This window comes from Macaca mulatta, chromosome 1, assembly GCF_049350105.2.
Source record: "Macaca mulatta isolate MMU2019108-1 chromosome 1, T2T-MMU8v2.0, whole genome shotgun sequence".
Lineage (NCBI taxonomy): Eukaryota > Metazoa > Chordata > Mammalia > Primates > Cercopithecidae > Macaca > Macaca mulatta.
In genome coordinates this window covers 116,090,463-116,110,764 of record NC_133406.1, presented here as the reverse complement: position 1 = coordinate 116,110,764, position 20,302 = coordinate 116,090,463, and the positions used below count along the sequence as shown (strand labels likewise).

Below are 20,302 nucleotides of genomic sequence, written 5' to 3'. Positions count from 1 at the left end.
GAGGCAGGAGAATTGCTTGAATCCGGGAAGTGGAGGTTGCAGTGAGCTGAGATTGCACCACTGCACTCCAGCCTGGGCAACAGAGACTCCATCTCAAAAGAAGGAGAGGGGAGGGGAGGGGAGGGGAGGGGAGGGGAGGGGAGGGGAGGGGACGGGGGAGGGGAGGGGAGGGGAGGGGAGGGGAGGGGAGGGGAGAAGACAAGACAGGTAACCACCTTCCTGCCTCTGACCCACCTCCCGCTTTTTGCATTCTTCAATTGGGTCAAATACTTAACCCCATTGCTTCAGGCTAAGGCAAGCAACAGATCTCAGGAAAGAAGGTTTTTTTCTTTTCCTTTCTTTTTTTTTTTTTTTTTAGACAGAGTTTTGCTCGTCGCCCAGGCTGGAGTGCAGTGGTGCGATCTTGGCTCACCACAACTTTCGCCTCCCAGGTTCAAGTGATTCTCCTGCCTCAGCCTCCCAAGTAGCTGGGATTACAGGCACCCACCACCACGCTGAGCTAATTTTTTGTATTTTTAGTAGAGATGGGGTTTCACCTTTTTGGGCAGGCTGGTCTCAAACTCCTAACCTCAGGTGATCCGCCCGCCTCAGTCTCTCAAACTGTTGAGATTACAGGCGTGAGCCACCGTGCCAGGCCAGAAGTTTTATTTCCAAACCCCACGAAGGCATTACAAATAACAGAGATAGAAACCCAAATTAAGCTCTGAAACAACTGGAGACAGGCCTGCCTAGGTGATCAGGAGCATCCAGGCAGCAGGGATGGGAAGCAGGAGAGATGCATTCCAGATAAGGACCTCACCCCAGAGCCTTAGTCTGTATATACGTGTGACTATTCAGGGGCTGGAAGTTGAGAACCAGAAACCCACCAATCCTAATGTTGTCCTGGGTGGGAGGCAGAGAAGGCAGCAGCACGTGAGGTCAAGGACATTACCAAGTCTGACCCTGGCATTTGTCGCCTGCTCTGATCCCCAACAGTCCATAAATAAGTTATCCAGCACATCTCAGGGATGGAGGCAGGGGAGCAAGCCAACTAGCCATAGCCTCTGGAAGGGGCAGGCCAGCCTGGCACTGGGGCAGAGCTACAGCAGAATGCAGTCTGACTCGTGCTTCGGCCTCTGCCGACGCTCCCCAGCTGGGCGTCCAGATGTGGCTCCTCTCCCCTGTATCGAATTTAACAATCGGTCACTGAACTTCCTTGGAAGCGCACAAGAAGAGATTCTAGAAGGAGGGGTGTCAGGATTGGGACAGGGAGTAGGGAGAGGAAGATAGGAAGGGACTCCAGGGGAGAGGGACAGGCAGGGGAAGGGCCCTGAGAGAAGAAACCTTGAAGAGACCAGTGCAGGAATAATAGGTGTTCTGGACCCGGCAAAGCATGAGGTGGAAACCGGGAGTGTGGGCGCCCGGGCAGCAGCCCACCTGCGGTGACAGGGCCCGTGTCCGCGTCCACACTGGCTGCACTGCCTGCTGCTGTTGATACTCCTCTTGCTGAAGCTGCTGGGCCAGCTCCAAGTCGGTGAGCCCCAGCGCGCCTTGTGGCTGCTGCTGCTGCAGGGACAGAGCAACCAGGTAGTCCTGGGGAGAACAAGAGTTGTACAGTGGGCTGAGGCCCAGAGCTGTGGCTATTCAGGCGAGGTTTCCAAATCAGTTTTTCCGCATCCCTCAAATTCTCTAGCTCTTTCTCCCTACGGAGCAGCACACACAGCCAAATGCATTATCTGTGGTGCCAGAGAATACACACCAAGTGAGGAGACGATCTGAGGTAACCCAGAGAAAGAGGCATGGATTCACATGGCCTCTAGCGGTTAAAATGTATGTGGCAAAAAGCTCCCTGAGGCACATGTGCTCTCTGCACTTTTCCTAAGTGCCCTACACACCTGGTCTACCTGCAGCTGCTTTTCTGGGGAGCCACTCCCACCTTCTGCTCCAGGCCCCTTGCCCAGGGAATGACTCAGGTGAAAGTCGGAGTCACAAAAGCAGCTGTCTCCATCCACATTGTGCAGGCTCTCCCATACGACTTGCTCCTCGTGTAGAAAGCCCTGGTCAGTGACCAGTAGGTATAAGTGACTCTACAAAGAAAAGAACAGAGCTCACTGGGGGGACAGGTGATACAGAGGCAGTTCACTGCCAGAAATCTCGGTATGAGCATGTGGACCTTTTTTTTTTTTTTTTTTTTGAGACAGAGTCTCGCTCTATCACCCAGGCTGGAGTGCAGTGGTGTGATCTCCGCTCACTGCAAGCTCTGCCTCCCGGGTTCACGCCATTCTCCTGTCTCAGCCTCCCGAGTAGCTGGGACTACAGGCACCCACTACCATGCCTGGCTAATTTTTTGTATTTTTTTAGTAGAGATGGGGTTTTACCATGTTAGGGAGGATGGTCTCGACCTCCTGACCTCGTGATCCGCCCTCCTCGGCCTCCCAAAGTGCTGGGATTACAGGCATGAGCCACCGCACCCAGCCCCTCAGCATGTGGACTTTTTATAAATATGTGTGGCCTTGGGGGGAAGAAAGGGATGTCTGAGTGTATGTCCAGTTGGGTGTGAGCACGGTGGTCATTCTGGCCAAGCATGGCATGCAGTCGTTGGGGCTGAGATGCCACACAAGACTCTGCTCCCCCCATTTTCTGTTGTTCTCTGGGCTTGCCTGATGGCTCTTAGGATAAATCCTTTGAGAACCAGAGACCCCCCCCTCTGCTGCTCAAATCCTAGAGAACTTTGGCAGTTTCTAACTTTTGAAGACCAGCATTGTTCAAAAATTCCACTGCCCCCTCCTAGGGGAGGATCGGACTTTCCTGTACCATCGACGGCAGGCTTATCCCTTATGGCTTGCTCTGGCCAGAAGATGTGAGCAGAAATGACATGTGTCATTTCCAAACAGAAGCTCTAAGCATGAATGCACAGTGCCCCCCTCTCTGTGTTCCCGCATATATTCCAGATAAAGGATCTTTTGTCAGCTGGGTCCCAGAGTGAAAATGGTATGGGACAGAACCATAGCCAGTTCACAGTGGACATGCACCAGGAGCGGGAAATGAACCTTTGTTGTGGTAAACCACAGGGATTTGACGGGTCACTTGCTACCACGGCTTAATCTAGCTGATCCCAGCTGGACCCATGAGAAAAAGACACCAGGAAATGACAGCACCGCATCCCGCCGCCCTCAAACCCGCATTACCTTATGCTTAGTCATGGTGCTAAAGTGGTTGTTTCGGAAAAATACGCTAAGTTCATCCTCCTTAGCAGCTGCTGTCAGCTCACACAGTCCGTGGTAGGTCAGCTGGGCCGCGGTGGTCTCCAGGAACTGCTCTGCAATCAGGCCTGCCAGAGGGGACAAGTTGAGGGAAACTTGGCTTGAATTCAAGGTCCACAACAGGAAGGACCATCCAGAGAGCCCCTGTCAAAAGCCCCGGGGGTCAGTCCCACCTTCTGACGTCCCTTTCTTGAAACCTGGCTGTATTCATTCACTTAACAAATACTTACAGAGCAGCTACCTCATGCCAGGCACTGGGGATACCCCAATGAACTAAACAGAAATTCCCCAAGCTCCTTCTTGTGAAGCTTATACCTAGTGGGATGTGGTGGGAGATGACACACAATAAAAAAATAAGCCTAAGTAGCCATCATTCCCTCCACATACTATTCATGAGAAGGAATGTCACCTTCCGTCACGAGGTTGGTGTCACTGGAGTGTTTGCAGGTGATGATCTTCTCCACCAGCTGGTTGTAACTCAGTTTCCCAACTGCACGCACAGCCTCAGGACTCTGCTTGAGTAGTATACCAAAAAAATTGGGATTTTTTTTTTTAAGGAAGGAAATGAACAAAGCTCACAAGGTCTACAACCCTATGATGAATGGTTCCTAAACACTGGTTTTTTTTCGTCTCTCAAAAAAAAAAAAAAAATTTCAGGAACCATTCATCATAGGATTGCTATGTTGCTCAGACTGGCCCCGAACTCCTCCCAAGTAGCTGGGAATACAGGCATGTGCCACCAAACCCATCTGGTTCCTGAATTTTTGATGTCTAAAGAACTGACCTATTTGCATGTAGTTTGCTTGTATTTGCATGTTATCCCCAAAATTGGTTAAAATTCAAGGACTTCTGTACTGGGTCCAGTCTCCAAACCCTATTTCCCTCCCAAGCCATTCTAACCCCTAACTCCCTAACCTCTACCCCACAAAAATTTGCCTCTCTCATGTCAGCTTAAGCTGGATAAGGTCCCAGTGGGCCCTCCCACCCTCACCTGTGGATCAACAAGCCAGCCATGGTACAGAGGTATGCCTAGTAGGTCAAAGACACTGCATTCAGGTGTATACTCAAAATCAGAGACGCCTGTGAATCGCACATTGACATCCAGACCTGTGGCCAGTTTAGGCAGCACTGTTATTGCATCATCCACATTCTGGGGGTAGAAAAAAGATGATGGACATTCTAGCCTTTTCTCCCACACTCCACTTCCACCTCCAGAAATTAAAAATTAACCTTGTTGCTTTTCTTTCGTGATTCTCTTACAAGCCACTCCATTTCTCCCTTGCCTCAACCCTTCTCTATGAACACTGTTTTTCTTTTAGAGTTTAAGTCTCATTCTTTCATCCAGGCTGGAGTGCAGTGGTGTGATCCTAGCTCACTACAGCCTCAAACTCTTGGTTTCAAGTGACCCTCCCACCTCAGCCTCCTGAGTAGCTGGGACTACGGGCACGCACCGCCATACCTGGCTAATTCTTGAAAAAAAATTTTTTTTTTGTAGAGACAGGGGTATTATTATGTTGCCCAGGCTGGCCTCGAACTCCTGGCCTCAAGTGATCCTCACGCTTTGGCCTCTCAAAGTGCTGGGATTACAGGTGTGAGCACTCGGCCAATGAACATATTTTCTAGGACAAAGATAAACTCTCCTTTGACTCCTGCAGAATAAAATCATGGTTCAAGGAAACCTCTGAAGAACAACAAAAGCTTCTCTTAGTATTTCAAGATGTCCCCTTACAAACCTGCAAACCCCTATGCCTGCAGGCCTTCTGCCTTACCTGCTGAAAATTCAGCTGAAGTCCCTCTGACTTCTCCTGGGGCTTGATGGACAGGAGGCAGTTTCCTACAAGACAGGACCTCTTAGCTTACCCCACCAATTGCCTCAAAAGCTACGTTTCCTCGGGTAATGTCACAGAACACAGATTTTCAGAGCTGGAAAAGACTTAGAGTCTAATCCGGACTCTTCGTTTCTCAAAGGAAGCAACAGGCTCATAAAGGTGAAGGGCCCACCCAGGGTCAGATAACAAAGCTAAGGGCAGAATTGGTGTTACAACCCAGGACTCCTGACACCTTTGCTTTTCATTATCCAGCCTTGCAGAGAAGCCCCATAGACCCTTACCCTCCCTGCCATACCAGAACCCCCAAATGGAGATCCCTGAATAGTCTGGATTTCTGGCTGAATGGAGAGCTCTGGAACCCTTTGGGTAATTCCTCTTCAAGGCCCAGTCACTCACCAAGATGGGCCATGAGCTCATCCGATGTGATCACTTCCTTCTGCAGGGGGAGCTTCACCTGGAGGCAGAAGGGGTGATCACGTGTGTGCTTTCCCCCAAAGAGCACTAAAGGAAGAACCCATGGAAAGGCAAGGGGGAGCTCCAGTAGTAGGGTGGGGTAGGAAAAAAGGCTTGCAACTGGCACAAGGGAATGAATGTGAAATCTTGCAAGGCATGTGCATTTGCTAGGGAGTAGGAGATACAGGGGTAGGACAGATCTTCCTCTTTTTCTTTTTTTCTTTGTTTTTAGGAACATCTTATCTCATTTGCTCAAGTTGGAGAAATATGGAGAATAATCTGAAAAGTTTTGACTGGTTTGAGAATATCAGGATGATCAAGGAAGTAGGTCAGGGAAGAGTACTCCCTGATATTTTTTGCACCCCTAATTGGGTGTTCTCTTACCTTCCACTGAAGAAAGAGGATATTCATGATGGCAAGGAGAGGGCAAGGGCCATTACTGCTCTGGGTGATGATAGGTGTCCGTTCTCCTTTCCAAGGGATCCACTTGACACAGTAGAAATCTGGCTCAGGCTGTCGGGTCCTGGGGGACTGAGGAAGCTCCTGGGGCATGGAGCATGCCCTCATTGTCTCTACTTCAGGCAGTGTCCCAAGGGTTGGCCCCAGTGGAGCTGAGCTAGCTTCAGGCAGAGGGGACTCAAGGTTGTCCCCACACTGGCCACGCAGCAAAGCTTGGCCCCGTTCTCCAGCCTCCCCATCAGCATCTCTTGCATCTGCGTTCTGAGGGTGCTCATGTGGGCCTGCCAGAAGCTCATGGTTTTCAGGGATGGCTGCTTCTGCAGTCCCGGCCTTACCAGGGGTCGGATCCTCAGGCTGATGGTGTTCCATAGTCAAAAGGGACTCAGCTGAGGGGCACTGAAGGTGTTTACTGACCTCAGGGACTTGCCTAAGCCAGGCTTGGGATGCAAAAGAGGGACCTGTTCAATAAGAAGAAAATCAGTGGGCTGGAAAGCAAACTAACCCAGATAAGTCTTGGAAAAGGAATGTAGTGTAGAAGGCTGGTTAGTGTTTGTGCAGTCACTCCTGGCTAGGGGCAGTATATGTGTAAACAGAAGGGTCCTGTGCTAAGCTCTTTCCACCTCTAACTTGCTGTGACCAGATGAGACCAAGAGGGCACAGGGCGGAAGGAAGACTGGTGGGATTGAAGACATGGGTGGAGTCAGCTTCCCTGAAACAGATCGTGACAGGGAAGGAAGAAAAGACAGAGAGAAAGGGAGAGCACAAAGGAGAAAGAAGGAAAAGAGGTGGAGAAAGAAATGTTAAATCTACGCTAATGGTTATTAATATGATGATCTTTAGCTTACTCTAATAGGCATCACATCAGTAACCGCCTCATAGCCATATTCCCTCACAGGGATAATTCCTCTGCCCTACCCCACACCCTGCCCCTTCACACAACATACTAAGCATACACAGGCTGCTTGTATTTTTAGGGATACCTTCTCTCTGCCTCACCCAAGGATAAAAAGATTAACAGTCACATAGTGCTTGGGGTGAAGAATGGAGGAGGCACAGAGTCAGTGTCATGCCCCTAAAGGCGAAATGCTGGTGAGGAAGGGGAAGTCTTCCTCCTCAAAGGGCTCTTCCGAACCATACGCAATACGAGACCACAGTATAAAGGCCTTGGGAGGGGTTTCCTGTAAGCTGGGAGGGGAAATGTAGGTAGGGGGGTGACTGGAATCAGAGACTGGTTTTAATAAGTGACTTCAGATTAGGGGCACAAAAAGCACTCCCCACAAGTTCTTCCAGTAAGCTTCTCTTTAAAAAAAAATTAATAAAGATATTCAAATTTATTTTAATTAAATTGAGACAGGGTCTTGCTTTGTTGCCCAGGCTGGTCTCAACTCCTGGGGCCCCAAGTAATCCGCCCTCCTCAGCCTGTCAAAGGACTGGGATTATAGGCATGAGCCACGGTGCCTGGACCCAGTAAGCATCTCTTGACAGCTAGAGTTGAGACAGCAACTTTTCCTCAGTTCATTTTTTTTTTCTTCCAGAAACTGCCTAAACCCAGAGATACTCTCTTGCCTGCTATTTCTATGAAATATGAAAATGCTGATTATTAATTTACTTAACAATACTCCCTCTACATTCACCTACCTGAAGTTTTATGTCTATTCCCATCCAAGTGGTTTTATTTATTTATCTTTATTTTTTTGAGACGGAGTTTTGCTCTTGTTGCCCAGGCTGGAGTGCAGTGGCGCAATCTCAGCTCACCGCAACCTCTGCCTCCTGGGTGCAAGTGATTCTCCTGCCTCAGCCTCCCGAGTAGCTGGGATTACAGGCATGCACCACCATGTCCGGCTAATTTTGTATTTTTTAGTAGAGACGGGTTTTCTCCATGTTCGCCAGGTTGGTCTCAAACTTCTGACCTCAGGTGATCCTCCCACCTCGGCCTCCCAAAGTGCTGGGATTACAGGCATGAGCCACCACACCCAATCCTATCCAGGTCGTTTTAGATGTGAACACTGGACCTGTTTAACCTGCTCTCTATCAGCACTAGAGGCACACTGAGGCAAGTACAGATAGACATTTAACTAATGCTGTGGGTATAAATAATAAAAAACCACAAATCCTGCCCTTTGGAAAACATCTCCCTTTAATCTCCTTGTTCCCCTCCCACTCTTTATCAAGGAGAGAAACAGGGAGAAATTAAACTAGTTAGGGACCAGGCACGGTGGCTCACACCTGTAATCCCAGCATTTTGGGAGGCTGAGGCGGGCAAATTACTTGAGATCAGGAGATCGAGACCATCCTGGCCAACATGGCGAAACCCTCTCTGTATTGAAAATACAAAAATTAGCCAGGTGTGTTGGCGCGTGCCTGTGTCCCAGCTGCTCAGGAGGCTTAGATGGGAGAATTGCTTGAACCCAGGAGGCGGAGGTTGCAGTGAGCTGAGATTGTGACACTGCACTACAGCCTGGACGACAGAGCGAAACTCCATCTCAAAAATAAAATAAAACAAAATAAAATAAATTAAACTAGTTAGAAATCTTGTCTTTTCCCCATCCTCCTCCCAACCTGAGACTGCTTCCTTCTTGTAAACCTACATGAATTTGGGGCTAGGAGAAGGCCTGGGAGATGAGGTTGAGGAACATTAAAGTTACTGAAATAGAATAAGCCTAGTCACTCAAATTGATTATCCTCTTGATTCACGTATGTTTATGCTAGCTGCATATCATTTACTTGTTGTTAATTTAGAATCAGAGTAGCAAAAACTGCCTGCAGGCCTTACACTTTTTTTCTCTCTCTTTCTCTCTCTCCTTTTCTTCTCCCCTTAAATGACACTTAGGGTGAACCTCAAAGCAGATGCCAGAGCCTGGAAAAGTAAAAAAGCTTGAAGAAAAGCAGCCCTCGGCTGGGCACAGTGGCTCACACCTGTATCCCAGCACTTTGGGAGGCCAAGGCGGGTGGATCACCTGAGGTCAGGAGTTCAAGACCAGCCTGGCTAACATGGTGAAACCCCGTCTCCACTAAAACTACAAAAATTAGCCAGGCGTGGTGGCGGGTGCCTGTAATCCCAGCTACTCAGGAGGCTGAGACAGGAGAATTGCTTGAACCCCGGAGGTGGAGATGGCAGTAAGCCAACATTGTGCCACTGCACTCCAGCCTGCGTGACAAGAGTTAGACTCTGTCTCAGAAAAAAAAAAAAAAAAGAAAAAAGAAAAGCAGGCTTGTTTTTATATTTTCTGTCCAGTGCCAGAAATGATCAATGATGAAGTGGGGTTGGGCAGCTAGCTGGCTGGAGAGGTGAGCCAAAGGAACCCAGGAACACCTGAGGGAGTGGGGTCTCAGAGGAACTGGGCAGAGCTAAATGGGCTAAGTCTTAAGAGGCAGGGGCAGGAAATGTAATGGAAGGTTTCTACTCTACGAGGTCCAATCCTGCTGGGGAGGGCATGGAGTATCTCAGAGTAGGAAAGAATGAGAGAGAGGATAGTCAGACAAATCAAAGTTTCATTCTCCTCCTCCTCTTTCTCAGCTCCTCAAGTCCTACACTTCTTCTCCAGCTGGAATTATGGTGGTGGGTGAGGGAATTAAAATAACCCTGGCTCCTCCCTAATCAATGGCAGTACAGAGTCAAAAGTTGGAAGAAGCATGTAAAACAGGTATGTAACTTCAAGAAGACACTCTTCCTCTCCGTAGGAACAATTCCCTTACTGTCCCACACCAATCTCTTTCTCAGTCTGACCTACGTCTTCATGCAATCAATAGTTTAGATTTTCATCTCAGAATATGTCAACCATGGCCACAGTGCCCTGTCTACTTGCTCATAAGGAGAGGGGGAGGGTTTCGTGCTTTCATTAAAAGGAGGAGGACCAAGCAGCATCCCCTTTACATATCTCTCCTGACTTAGCTCCTCTAACAATCCAGACTTGTAGACCAAAGGTGGAAGGACAGCAGGTGTCAGCTCCCCAGAGCTGGAGAGGAAATGGAGAGGGGTGGGAGAAGAAGTGAAGATTATTATTAAAATAAAGTTTTTACCTTAAAGAAGTGGGTGCTGTTCCAAGATTGAGAAGGAGGGTTCAGCTGTGGCAATGCGATGGGGAAGATAGGTGCAATGAGGGGGTCTGCCAGTGCCAGCTGCCTTCCAGCTGTCAACGCCTGAGCTTATACAGGTTTACACAGCTTTGCGAGCGACGGTACAGGCTTGGTTGTGGCCACTTCCGGACTCACGCCCAGTACTGGGGGCACTGGAGAGGGTGAAGGCAGGCAGGGGCGGAGCCCAGGTGCTCCAGGTCACTCAGAGAGTCTTCAGGATTCCTGAGTCGCCGAGTCTGGGGCATGCGCTCCAGGCCCTGACTACAAGCTGGTTTTCAAAGGAAGTTTGTGGTTTTTCTTTTCTTCTCTCTCTCTCTTTTTTGTTCTCATCGGGACGAAGAAAAATTAGGCAAGGACAAGCTCCCTGGAGGAGGAGGGGCCTGCCCAGCGCTGGTGGATTTCCATCAGGGCTTTCTGACCCGGTCAGCAGCTTTGTGATCAGCAGAGAGGGAGCAAGAAACAGGAGAGAAAAACAACAGACCCTTTCTCTTCCCTCCGCCTGCCTCTGGAAGGGACGGAGCGCTTGTGCCTCTCTGGTGAGAATAGGGAAGAGCAAGTGCCCTTGCTGAGTGGGGAGGAGCAGGGCTGGACAGAAGCAGCTTGTTGGATCTGGGCTGTCTCTCTGGGTATGGCAGTCCTTTGCTCTCGATCCACAGAAGCAGGACCAAAGAGCACGATATTTGCATATATTACTCAGTTAATGTTAAAAACAAACAAACAAACCCAGCTCTTTTCCCTCTGGATCCCTCCATAGAGGTCCTTTCCAAGTCCTTGCTGTATCATTTTTAAGTCTAGAAATGAAACTGGTTGGGTTGTGCACCTGGTAGAGTGCAGAGGGTGTGGAAGAAGCCCCAGGCTCTGGGCGCGATGGCTGACGCCTGTAATCCCAGCACTTTGGGAAGCTGAGGCGGGCAAATCACGAGGTCAAGAGATTAAGACCAACCTGGCCAACATAGTGAAACCCCATCTCTACTAAAAATACAAAAATTAGCAGGGCGTGGTGGCACGCACCTGTAGCCCCAGCTACTCGGGAGGCTGAGGCAGGAGAATCACTTGAACCCGGGAGGCAGAGGTTGCAGTGAGCCAACATCCTGCCACTGCACTCCAGCCTGATGACAGAGCAAGACTCCGTCTGAAGAAGAAGAGGAAGAAGAAAAAACTGGCAGAGCAGGCAGGCGATCCAACACCCCTGTGCTCTGGATCGTGGTTCCACCACAGGCCTCTCATCAGTCACCTCCTCTCGATTTACAGCTGGGGAAGCAGGAAAAGCTGGTGTGAGGCTGATGGTAGGAAATAAAGCGATAGATAAATAAATGAGGGAATTTTTGATGATGAGTGTCCATTTATTTACAGTACTTGCACTACCCTGCGGCTGCAAAGTGGCAGTTAAGGGAGGCTGGAACCTAACTCTACATTCTGAAGGGTTCCCTAAAACTCTATGTACAGGGCCGCCACAGGATGAAACTTCAAGCAACTCTAAAGGCTGAAAGAGCAGTTGGAACAATTAGGGTGGCAGAGAGCAAAAAGTCAAGGTTACAACCGTCCAAGAAAGGAAGGAGAAGATATTTGCGGAGGCTGTAGGAAAAAAACAGGCTACAGAGTTGCAAAGGGAGAAGCAGCAGGAGTTGGCAGGAGACTGTAGGTGTTAGGTAAACAAGAGGGGTCAAAGATTATTCTAATGTTCTCCTAACATGAACAACCACAAAACTGGTTGAGATTGAATCAGTTTGGTAAAAGGCAGAATTTCGGGAAAGAAGATCTGTTTTGCCAAGTGTCATTTAAAATGTCAACCGGATGCTCGGTGTGATATATGGAAAGATGTTATACTTAGCCTGATCTGAGAGGGAAAGTTCAGATGCCACAATAATGGGTTACTGTGACACATACACATTTGTTTACCAAACAACGGATCCCTCAGAAAACGCTCCTTCCCTCGGTAGCTAGGGACATTGCGGAGCCGCAGGACTACGTTTCCCACGTCGCCCCACGCCACACCCACTTGGCCTCTCCGGAAAGACGTCCCAGGAGCCTCTGGGCGTAGAGCCCCGCCTCCGCCGCTGGGGGAGGGGCGACGCCAAGCTCGGGAGCACCCGGTTACGCACTTCCTCCCGGGGTCGGAGGCCGATTAGCCGTGTGGCGGGTTCGAGTCCCGCCTCCTGACTCTGGCCTCTAGCCCCTGAGTCCCGGGCGGGGTGCATTCGCCGGGGAAACCTCTCCTCGACCACGGGCACCTCTCCTCGACCAGGGGCGACGGCGTACTTTGGGCTTCATCATGGAGGACTACCTTCAGGATTGTCGAGCTGCTCTACAGGTAACCGATCCCTGTATGTGACTGTAAGGAATGGAGCACGGGGTCCAGGAAGGACGAAGACGTGGGATCTGGGGAGCCTCGACGGTCCGTGTGGAGGGAACACTGAGTTGTGGGGAGGGGGGTTGGGGCCTGATCAGGTTTGGGGCATGAGGAGCGAGGAGCGAGAAGCCAGCTTAGGAGCGTGAGAATGCTGCTTGCTTAGTCTCCCGGTTTTTGGCTCCCCGCCTTTGGGGTCCGCCCGAGAGCTGGGAGAAGTCTTGGGTCTGAATCCTGCATTTGAGCCTCTGCTTGCTGTCATCTCGGTCAGTTCCGTCAAAAGGACCAGGACTGTGCGACCGCCAGCCGAGCCCCGCGAGGTGTGTTTATTCTTTTCTCCCCGCCCCTCTTTGAGTTCTCCGCTTCCAAGGCCTCGCTTGGCCCACTGGCCTCCAGGTGAACCTCGCGGGTGTGGAGGGAACCGGTGCTCACGGCTTTATTTCCTCTGAATGGCGGTTTCTGTCTGGCGGGCTGAACTCATTTCTAAGTTAGAAGTAGTCACGGTATTTTACTTTAAGTCAGTGTTTTTAAACCAAGCATACATAATCCATCAGGCATATTTGTTGACCCACAACCAGCATTCCTTTGCCTCCAGGTTTCTCCTTTGGCCTTAACGCACACACATTACATAAAAATTCTCCACTTGGAAGGGATAAGCACAAAGTGTGTTTAGAATCAAAACCATAAATATGACTACTGAATGCTTTGTGGCTTATTTTTGGTGCTCTCTGAGCCAGTTGGACTCACCCAGCCATGCTGAGCCGTCATGAGGCATTAGGCTGTTATCCCCAGTTAGCAGCAAAAAGCTAACCAGAGACAGACTCCAGGAGGTCACCCGGCCCCTCTACTTTGAGTTATATTGCCCTGAAGAAACCTAGACAGATGGCTTGCTGAGCTTTCCTTTTTAGATATCGGAAACTCAACAAATTCCCCTGGGGGACAGATTCTGTTCTTTAACAAATCCTGAAAGTCACTTAATTCCTGCTGCAGACTCAGCTGCTGGAATAAATGAATTGTCTTCATATTGAATTGGGGAGAAGGTCCATTTTAACACCAATTACATAGACATTTTCCTTGTGAAAAACAAATTTGGGGAGTTATTTCAATGCATAAGGCCATTTGGAACCAATCCCTTTTTGTTACGTCTGATTCCACCACAGGACTAATGTAGAGTTTTGGGGGCACCATTCTAAGTGCTAAACAGTTGGATTCCCCCCCCCCAGTAACCCAAATGACTGGTCTCTTCCACCAAGTGGTAAAGTGCCCTTGGACCTGAAACCTCACTAAATAGTATTTCTTTGCATGCATCTATTCTCCAACATATATCCTCCAGAGCCTCCCCCCACCCCCAGGTTAGCAGTATATTCTCTATTTTTATTTTGTATTTGTTTATTTATTTTGAGCCAGGGTCTCACTCTGTTGCCCTGGCTGGAGTGCAATGGTGTGATCACCTCCCCGGCTCAAGTGATCCTCCCCCCGGCTCAAGTGATCCTCCCACCTCAGCCTCCCGAAAAAGCTGCGACTATAGGCAGTGCCACCATGCAGGGCTAATTTTTTGTATTTTTGTAGAGACAGGGTCTCGCCATGCTGCCCAATCTGGTCTCGAACTCCTGGACTCAAACAATCCCTCTGGCTTGGCTTCCCAAAGTGCTGGAATTATAGGTGTAAGCCACTGTACCCAGCCCTAATAGTATATTCTCTACAGCAATATGAAGCTGGAAAAATACTTGATTTTTCCAATATTGCTGGAATCCTGACCTTTCTCTACCTGCATTCATCCCCCAAGGAGCAAGATCTAGCTCTTCTTTCAAACTTGTGAACTTGTGAAAGTTGAGATTGTGTCTTAGAGCTTTCATCATCACATAGCCTCTCCAGGGCCTGGAGAAATGAGAAAATTAGACTCTAGGAAGGTTAACAGGTGAACTGATGGCAAGACATACTGGTAGATGCCAACAATTTAGATTGCTTTAATTTTTTTTTTTTTTTTTTTTTTTGAGATGAACTCTCACTGTCGCCCAGGCTGGAGTACAGTGGTGCAATCTTGGCTCACTGCAACCTCCACTTCCTGAATTCAAGCGATTCTTCTGCCTCAGCCTCCTGAGTAGCTGGGATTACAAGCTTGCGCTACCATGCCTGGATAATTTTTGTATTTTTAGTAGAGACAGGGTTTCACCATGTTGGCCAGGCTGGTCTCGAACTCCTGACCTCAAGTGATCTGCCTGCCTTGGTCTCCCAAAGTGCTGGGATTACAGGCATGAGCCACCACATCCAGCCTAGATTGCTTTAAATTATAGAAGTAGTAAATGTGTACTTTATGAATAAATTTAAATACCAAAGGGATATGGAATGAAAAAGATAAAGATCATTTTTCTTCTCTCCTCTCCATCCAGTTCTCCAGAGGACACCCTGTTAAGTTTCTTGTGTAAAGAGAGAGAGATGATTTAGACAGATACATTCTTAAGTTTGAATGTTCCTGTTAAACTACAGTTTAATTATAACTTTCAGAAAATCATGAATGCTCTTCTTTGCACAGAATAAAGACAGCTGGTAATCCAGCCAAGTCTCCCGTTGCTACTGTATTTTTAGTATTTGATACCAGAGAAATTTTCTACAGCCTCTGCCACAGAGACAATAGGATGTTCCATTAAAAAAAAATCTTATTTAACCAAATGTCCTATTTATGGTGACTCATCTTTCACTTCTAGGGGGGAGAAATCTTTGCTTCAGGCTGGGGCTGCATTGCATTTTAGGTGTTCATCCTGGAGCCTTTGGACAATGTACTGTGTGCAGTTCTCAGGCATGAGGCAGGAATCAGAAGCTGGCTCTCCTTAGAAATTTGTAGTCCTGGCCGGGCGTGGTGGCTCAAGCCTGTAATCCCAGCACTTTGGGAGGCCTAGATGGGCGGATCACAAGGTCAGGAGATCGAGACCGTCCTGGCTAACACGGTGAAACCCCATCTCTACTAAAGAATAATAAAAAAAAAAACCAGCTGGGTGAGGTGGCGGGCATCTGTAGTCCCAGCTACTCGGGAGGCTGAGGCAGGAGAATGTTGTGAACCCGGGAGGTGGAGCTTGCAGTGAGCCGAGATCCTGCCACTGCACTCCAGCCTGGGTGACAGAGCAAGACTCTGTCTCGAAAAAAAAAAAAGAAATTTGTAGTCCTGGCATCAGTATTGTTCCTATTTTCTCTGCTGAGAGGGTTTGTCTCTTTCTGGCTTTCTGTCTCGTTTATTTTTCTCCCCCATTAACTATTCTGAAGAGTAGTTATCATACCATATTCAGCTTTAGAAGGGAAGTGGTTTACTTTGCCAGGCCTAGAACCCCCTCCCTGCCCCCTCCTCTTGAGGCCACAAAGAACATTTCAGGATAAGAGAGTCTTTTCAACTAGTGAGTGTTTATTCATTTATTTATTTTCATTTAATATATATATTTTTTGAGACGAAGTCTCACTCTGTCGCCAGGCTGGAGTGCAGTTGCATGAAGCTCTCTGCAACCTCTGCCTCCCAGGTTCAAGTGATTTTCCTGCCTCAGCCTCCCGAGTAGCTGGGACTACAGGCATGTGCCACCATGCCCAACTAATTTTTGTATTTTTAGTAGAAACGGGGTTTCACCATGTTGGCCAGGACGGTATCAATCAATTGACTTCATGGTCTGCCTGCCTCATCCTCCCAAAGTGCTGGGATTACAGGCGTGAGCCACCGCGCCTGGCCAACTAGTAGGTCTTTAAAAAAAAAAAAAGAAAGGAAAAGAAAGTTTGTATTTATTTACTTGTGGCCCTCAGATGGTATTTCTTCCATTGGCAGCTTAGATTTCCTCATGCTGCTAAGTATAGCTGTATTTTCCCTGAACTCTTTCTCTGATGGTCAGAAAACAGGTTGTTTAGCTTGTGCTTTCAGCTGGTGGAGGATGGGCTTGGAATTAAGGGTTACACATGTTTTTTCCTAAATAAAGAAGAGAATGATGTCTTATAAGTTGGGCAGCCCCACACCCGGTTTGCCCAGGGCAGTCTTGGTTTTCCCCTGTGTAATCATTAATAGCACCCCTTTTCATTCTCATAAGTGTACCAGTTTGAACAATAAAGTATATAGTCACCCATCACATAAGCCATGTTAAGGATCAGGGATACATGACCATGAAAAGATAGGGAGCTCCTTAAGATAGAAGTTAAGGTCTGTCTCAGAGCCACAAGTGCTAGAAGCTGGAGGTTTAGAGGAAGAGGATTGCTCTGGACTGGGTGTTCAGGAAGGCTTCACAGAGAAAGACATTAGGTAGACTTGAACAATGGGGAGAAGTAAAGAAAGAAGATGGGAAGGATCACATTTTACTATTTATAGCATAGGCACTTATGGTAGTATCTCATTTAATCCTCCTAACAACGTCATGAAATTGGTTACGATATTATTCTCATTTTTTGTTTGTTTTTTTGAGATGGAGTCTCACACTGTTACCCAGTCTAGAGTGCAATGGTGTGATCTCAGCTCACTGCAGCCTCCACTTCCCGGGTTCAAGCAATTCTCCCTGCCTCAGCCTCTGGAGTAGCTGAGATTACAGGCACCTGCCACCACGTCTGGCTAATTTTTGTGTGTTTTAGTTTCACCATGTTTGCCAGGCTGGTCTCGAACCCCTGACCTGAGGTGATCCGCCCACCTCAACCTCCCAAAGTGCTGGGATTATAGGTGTGAACCACGACACCTGGCCTATTCTCATTTTTATATGAGGAAAATGAGGCTTCGAGGGTCCAAAGTCCTGCAACAAGTAAGAAGCAGAGCTGGGATTCAACCCCAAAGTCTGTGATCTTTTCAATTAGTAGTTCTGCATTCAAACAGAGAACGAATAGTGCAAAGGGCAGAGCTGGGAATGTGCACATCATGGTTTGCGGGTGGTGAATAGTCCAGTCAGGCCGGGGTGACAGTGGGTGTTGACAGGGGAGAGGAATGCTGCTGCCTCCCTTGGTCACCCCAGTTCCAAGATTTGCTGCAAGTCCCAAAGTATTCCTTTTGTATTCATTCCTTCTGGTTGCTGTCTGGGTTTGGCTGAGTGCAAGGGGTTCATTGTTCACCTTCCTCTGGAGATAGTTTCTCCTGACTTCAGAGCCATGCCGTTATATTTGGTCCCTACTTTGTGCTTTTCTGCTTAGCGTTCTCTTCATGGTGAGGATCTAAATAAGCCTGATTCAGCCGCTGCTTGCAGTGAAGCAACACTGATGTAAATGAGTGTGGAAAGGTTCTCCAGCGTCTCTTTGGACCCAGCAGTAGATCTCTCCTGCTTGCTCTGCCTTTTCTCCGCTGCTCTTACGTTTTTCCTCCAGAGTCACGGCCATATGCCTCATGTTTATATAGTTTCCTCTCTAGAGAACACTCGCTCCCCCTAACTGCTTCAGTGAGCAAGTTATTTCTGCAGACTCTTATCTCAAGTGCTTTCCTGTCACTTTGGTCCATAGCCATCTGGGCAGTTCTTGGTCTCCAGGAAACAGAGGTCTCTGGTATCAGGAGGAGGAATTACAAGTCAGAGAAGTTACTATGGGACCTGGGGTATTGGGTAGAATTCTCTTATTGCTTTGGAAAAAAGTAAAGCCCCTACCACAGTGCTGTTCAGTGTGAATGGGCCTTTGCTTCCACACTCTTGAAGTAGACTTAGAGAAACAGGCATGGGGAGGACCTCAGGGGAAACTTCCTTAGGGGCCCTTTGGGCCGAACCCGGACAGATAACCTCTGTCTTCTGTATTTCTCTCCAGGGATGGGAGTAGGAGATGGGGAAGAGGGTGGTTTAAAAACAAAAACCTATCTTGTAACTGGAGGGGGCAATTGATACCACCAGAAGTCTTCTCAATTTGCCCTTTCTGAGCTGTGGCTTTCCAGTGGGGGAAGAGAAGGAGTGATAGCCTGTGTAGGGAAGATGATTCTAGGTTTCCCTAGATTCCCTTTTTTTCCTAAAGTTACATTAGTTGATAACTGTTCTTTGCTATGTGTTACTCCTCTGAACCTTCCCACTTTGCTAAACTCTTTTTTTTTTTTTTTTTTTGAGACGGAGTCTCGCTCTGTCGCCCAGGCTGGAGTGCAGTGGCCGGATCTCAGCTCACTGCAAGCTCCGCCTCCCGGGTTTACGCCATTCTCCTGCCTCAGCCTCCTCAGTAGCTGGGACTACAGGCGCCCGCCACCTCGCCCGGCTAGTTTTTTTGTATTTTTTTAGTAGAGAAGGGGTTTCACCGTGTTAGCCAGGATGGTCTCGATCTCCTGACCTCGTGATCCGCCCGTCTCGGCCTCCCAAAGTGCTGGGATTACAGGCTTGAGCCACCGCGCCCGGCACTAAACTCTTGTGTCTAGCAAATCTTCCCTGACCGACGAAGTCAGAGTATATGGCTTTTCACCTTCTTGTAACCCAGTAGTTCTCAACTGGGGGCAGTTTTGCTCCCCAGGGAACATTCAGCAAGTCTGGAGACATTTTTGTTTGTCATGACTTAGGGTGCTACTGGCATCCATGTGGGTAGAGGCTAGGGATCCTGCCAAATATCCTATAATGCACAGGACAGCCTCCACAAAAAAAAGAATTATCCGGCTGGGCGTGGTGGCTCATGCCTGTAATCCAATCATTTTGGGAGGTTGAGGTGGCTGTGTCACTTGAGCCCAGGAGTTCGAGACCAGCATGGGCAACATGGTAAAACCCCATCTCTACAAAAAATGCAAAAATGCTCATGCTTGTAATCCCAACACTTGGGGAAGATGAGGTGGGCGGATCACCTGAGTTCAAGACCAGCCTGGCCAACATGGTGAAACCCTGTCTCTACTAAAAAATACAAAAATTAGGCCGGGCGCGGTGGCTCAAGCCTGTAATCCCAGCACTTTGGGAGGCCGAGACGGGCGGATCACGAGGTCAGGAGATCGAGACCATCCTGGCTGACACGGTGAAACCCCATCTCTACTAAAAAAATACAAAAAATTAGCCGGGCGACGTGGCGGGCGCCTGTAGTCCCAGCTACTCGGGAGGCTGAGGCAGGAGAATGGCGTGAACCCGGGAGGCGGAGCTTGCAGTGAGCTGAGATCCGGCCACTGCACTCCAGCCTGGGCGGCAGAGCCAGACTCTGTCTCAAAAAAAAATAAAAAATAAAAAATAAAAATACAAAAATTAACTGGATGTGGTGGCGCACGCCTGTAGTCTACTACAGCTACTCGGGAGGCTGAAGGGGGAGAATCACTTGAACCCAGGAGGCAGAGGTTGCAGTGAGCCCAGATTGCGCCACTGCACTCCAGCCTGGGCGACAGAGTGAGACTCCATCTCAAAGGAAAAAAAAAAAAAAAAGGGCTGGGTGCGGTGGCTCACACCTGTAATCCCAACACTTTGGGAGTCTGAGGCGGGTGGATCACGAAGTCAGGAGTTCAAGACCAGCCTGACCAACATGGTGAAACCCCGTCTCTACTAAAAATACAAAAATTAGCCAAGCATGGTAGCACGTGCCTATAATCCCAGCTACTCAGGAGGCTGAGGCAGGAGAATCTCTTAAACCCAGGAGGTGGAGGTTACAGTGAGCCAAGATCACGCCACTGTACTACAGTCTGTGCGACAGAATGAGACTCTGTCTCAAAAAAAAAAAAAAATTAGTGGGGCATGGTGGCGGGTGCCTGTAGTCCCAGCTACTCAGGAGGCTGAGGTGGGAGGATCACCTGAGTCTGGGAGGTGGAGTCTGCAGTGAGCCATGGTTGTGCCATGCACTCCAGCCTGGGTTACAGAGTGAGACCCTGTCTCGAAAAGTAAAAGTTACAAAAATGAAAAAGAAGTATCTAGTCCGAAATACCAGTCATGCTGAAGTTGAGAAACCCTGCTATATTTAGTGTGTCTCATTTTGTCTGTTTCATCCCATCTTCTCTCAAAACCAGGCTGAGATAGAAGTTCAAAAGTAAA

At 48.6% G+C, this 20,302-nt stretch overlaps 2 protein-coding genes and 2 long non-coding RNA genes across 31 annotated transcripts in view; 2 read left to right on the top strand and 2 right to left on the bottom strand.

Annotated features, from left to right (window-relative positions):
• Window positions 1–628: 628 nt before the first annotated feature.
• Window positions 629–12,093, bottom strand: MINDY1 (MINDY lysine 48 deubiquitinase 1). Of its 22 annotated transcripts, XM_077947935.1 has the most exons (11): window positions 11,948–12,093; window positions 10,004–10,490; window positions 5,909–6,692; window positions 5,468–5,525; window positions 5,012–5,076; window positions 4,234–4,392; window positions 3,652–3,754; window positions 3,168–3,310; window positions 1,875–2,066; window positions 1,417–1,572; window positions 629–1,160 (listed from the first exon to the last, which is right to left on the bottom strand). In XM_077947935.1, the coding sequence occupies exons 3-11, from the start codon at window positions 6,350–6,352 to the stop codon at window positions 1,080–1,082; spliced, it is 1,401 nt and encodes a 466-aa protein (XP_077804061.1). In that variant the 5' UTR covers window positions 6,353–6,692; window positions 10,004–10,490; window positions 11,948–12,093; the 3' UTR covers window positions 629–1,079. The 22 variants fall into 22 exon arrangements, with proteins under 22 accessions (XP_077804061.1, XP_077804059.1, XP_077804065.1 ...); XM_077947933.1 differs by lacking the exon at window positions 11,948–12,093 and having other exon boundaries at window positions 3,652–3,757; window positions 10,004–10,503; XM_077947939.1 differs by lacking the exon at window positions 11,948–12,093 and having other exon boundaries at window positions 1,417–1,545; window positions 3,652–3,757; window positions 10,004–10,503.
• Window positions 5,732–10,549, top strand: LOC144331469 (uncharacterized). The gene is made up of 2 exons (XR_013398537.1): window positions 5,732–7,718; window positions 9,194–10,549. It is a non-coding gene; the product is annotated as an uncharacterized LOC144331469 (long non-coding RNA).
• A 67-nt stretch (window positions 12,094–12,160) lies between the features above and the next one.
• PRUNE1 (prune exopolyphosphatase 1) overlaps window positions 12,161–20,302 on the top strand; it is a 31,172-nt gene continuing 23,030 nt past the window's right edge. For all 7 annotated transcript variants that reach the window (XM_028829239.2, XM_077947991.1, XM_015151871.3 and 4 more), the window contains exon 1: window positions 12,161–12,371. Coding sequence is in view for 4 of the 7 variants with exons in the window: in XM_077947986.1 (XP_077804112.1) it covers window positions 12,333–12,371 (39 nt within the window). In the remaining 3 variants the exon portion in view is untranslated. The remainder of the gene's footprint in view (window positions 12,372–20,302) is intronic.
• LOC144331477 (uncharacterized) lies at window positions 14,763–16,161 on the bottom strand. Its single transcript, XR_013398545.1, has 2 exons — window positions 16,093–16,161; window positions 14,763–15,234 (listed from the first exon to the last, which is right to left on the bottom strand). It is a non-coding gene; the product is annotated as an uncharacterized LOC144331477 (long non-coding RNA).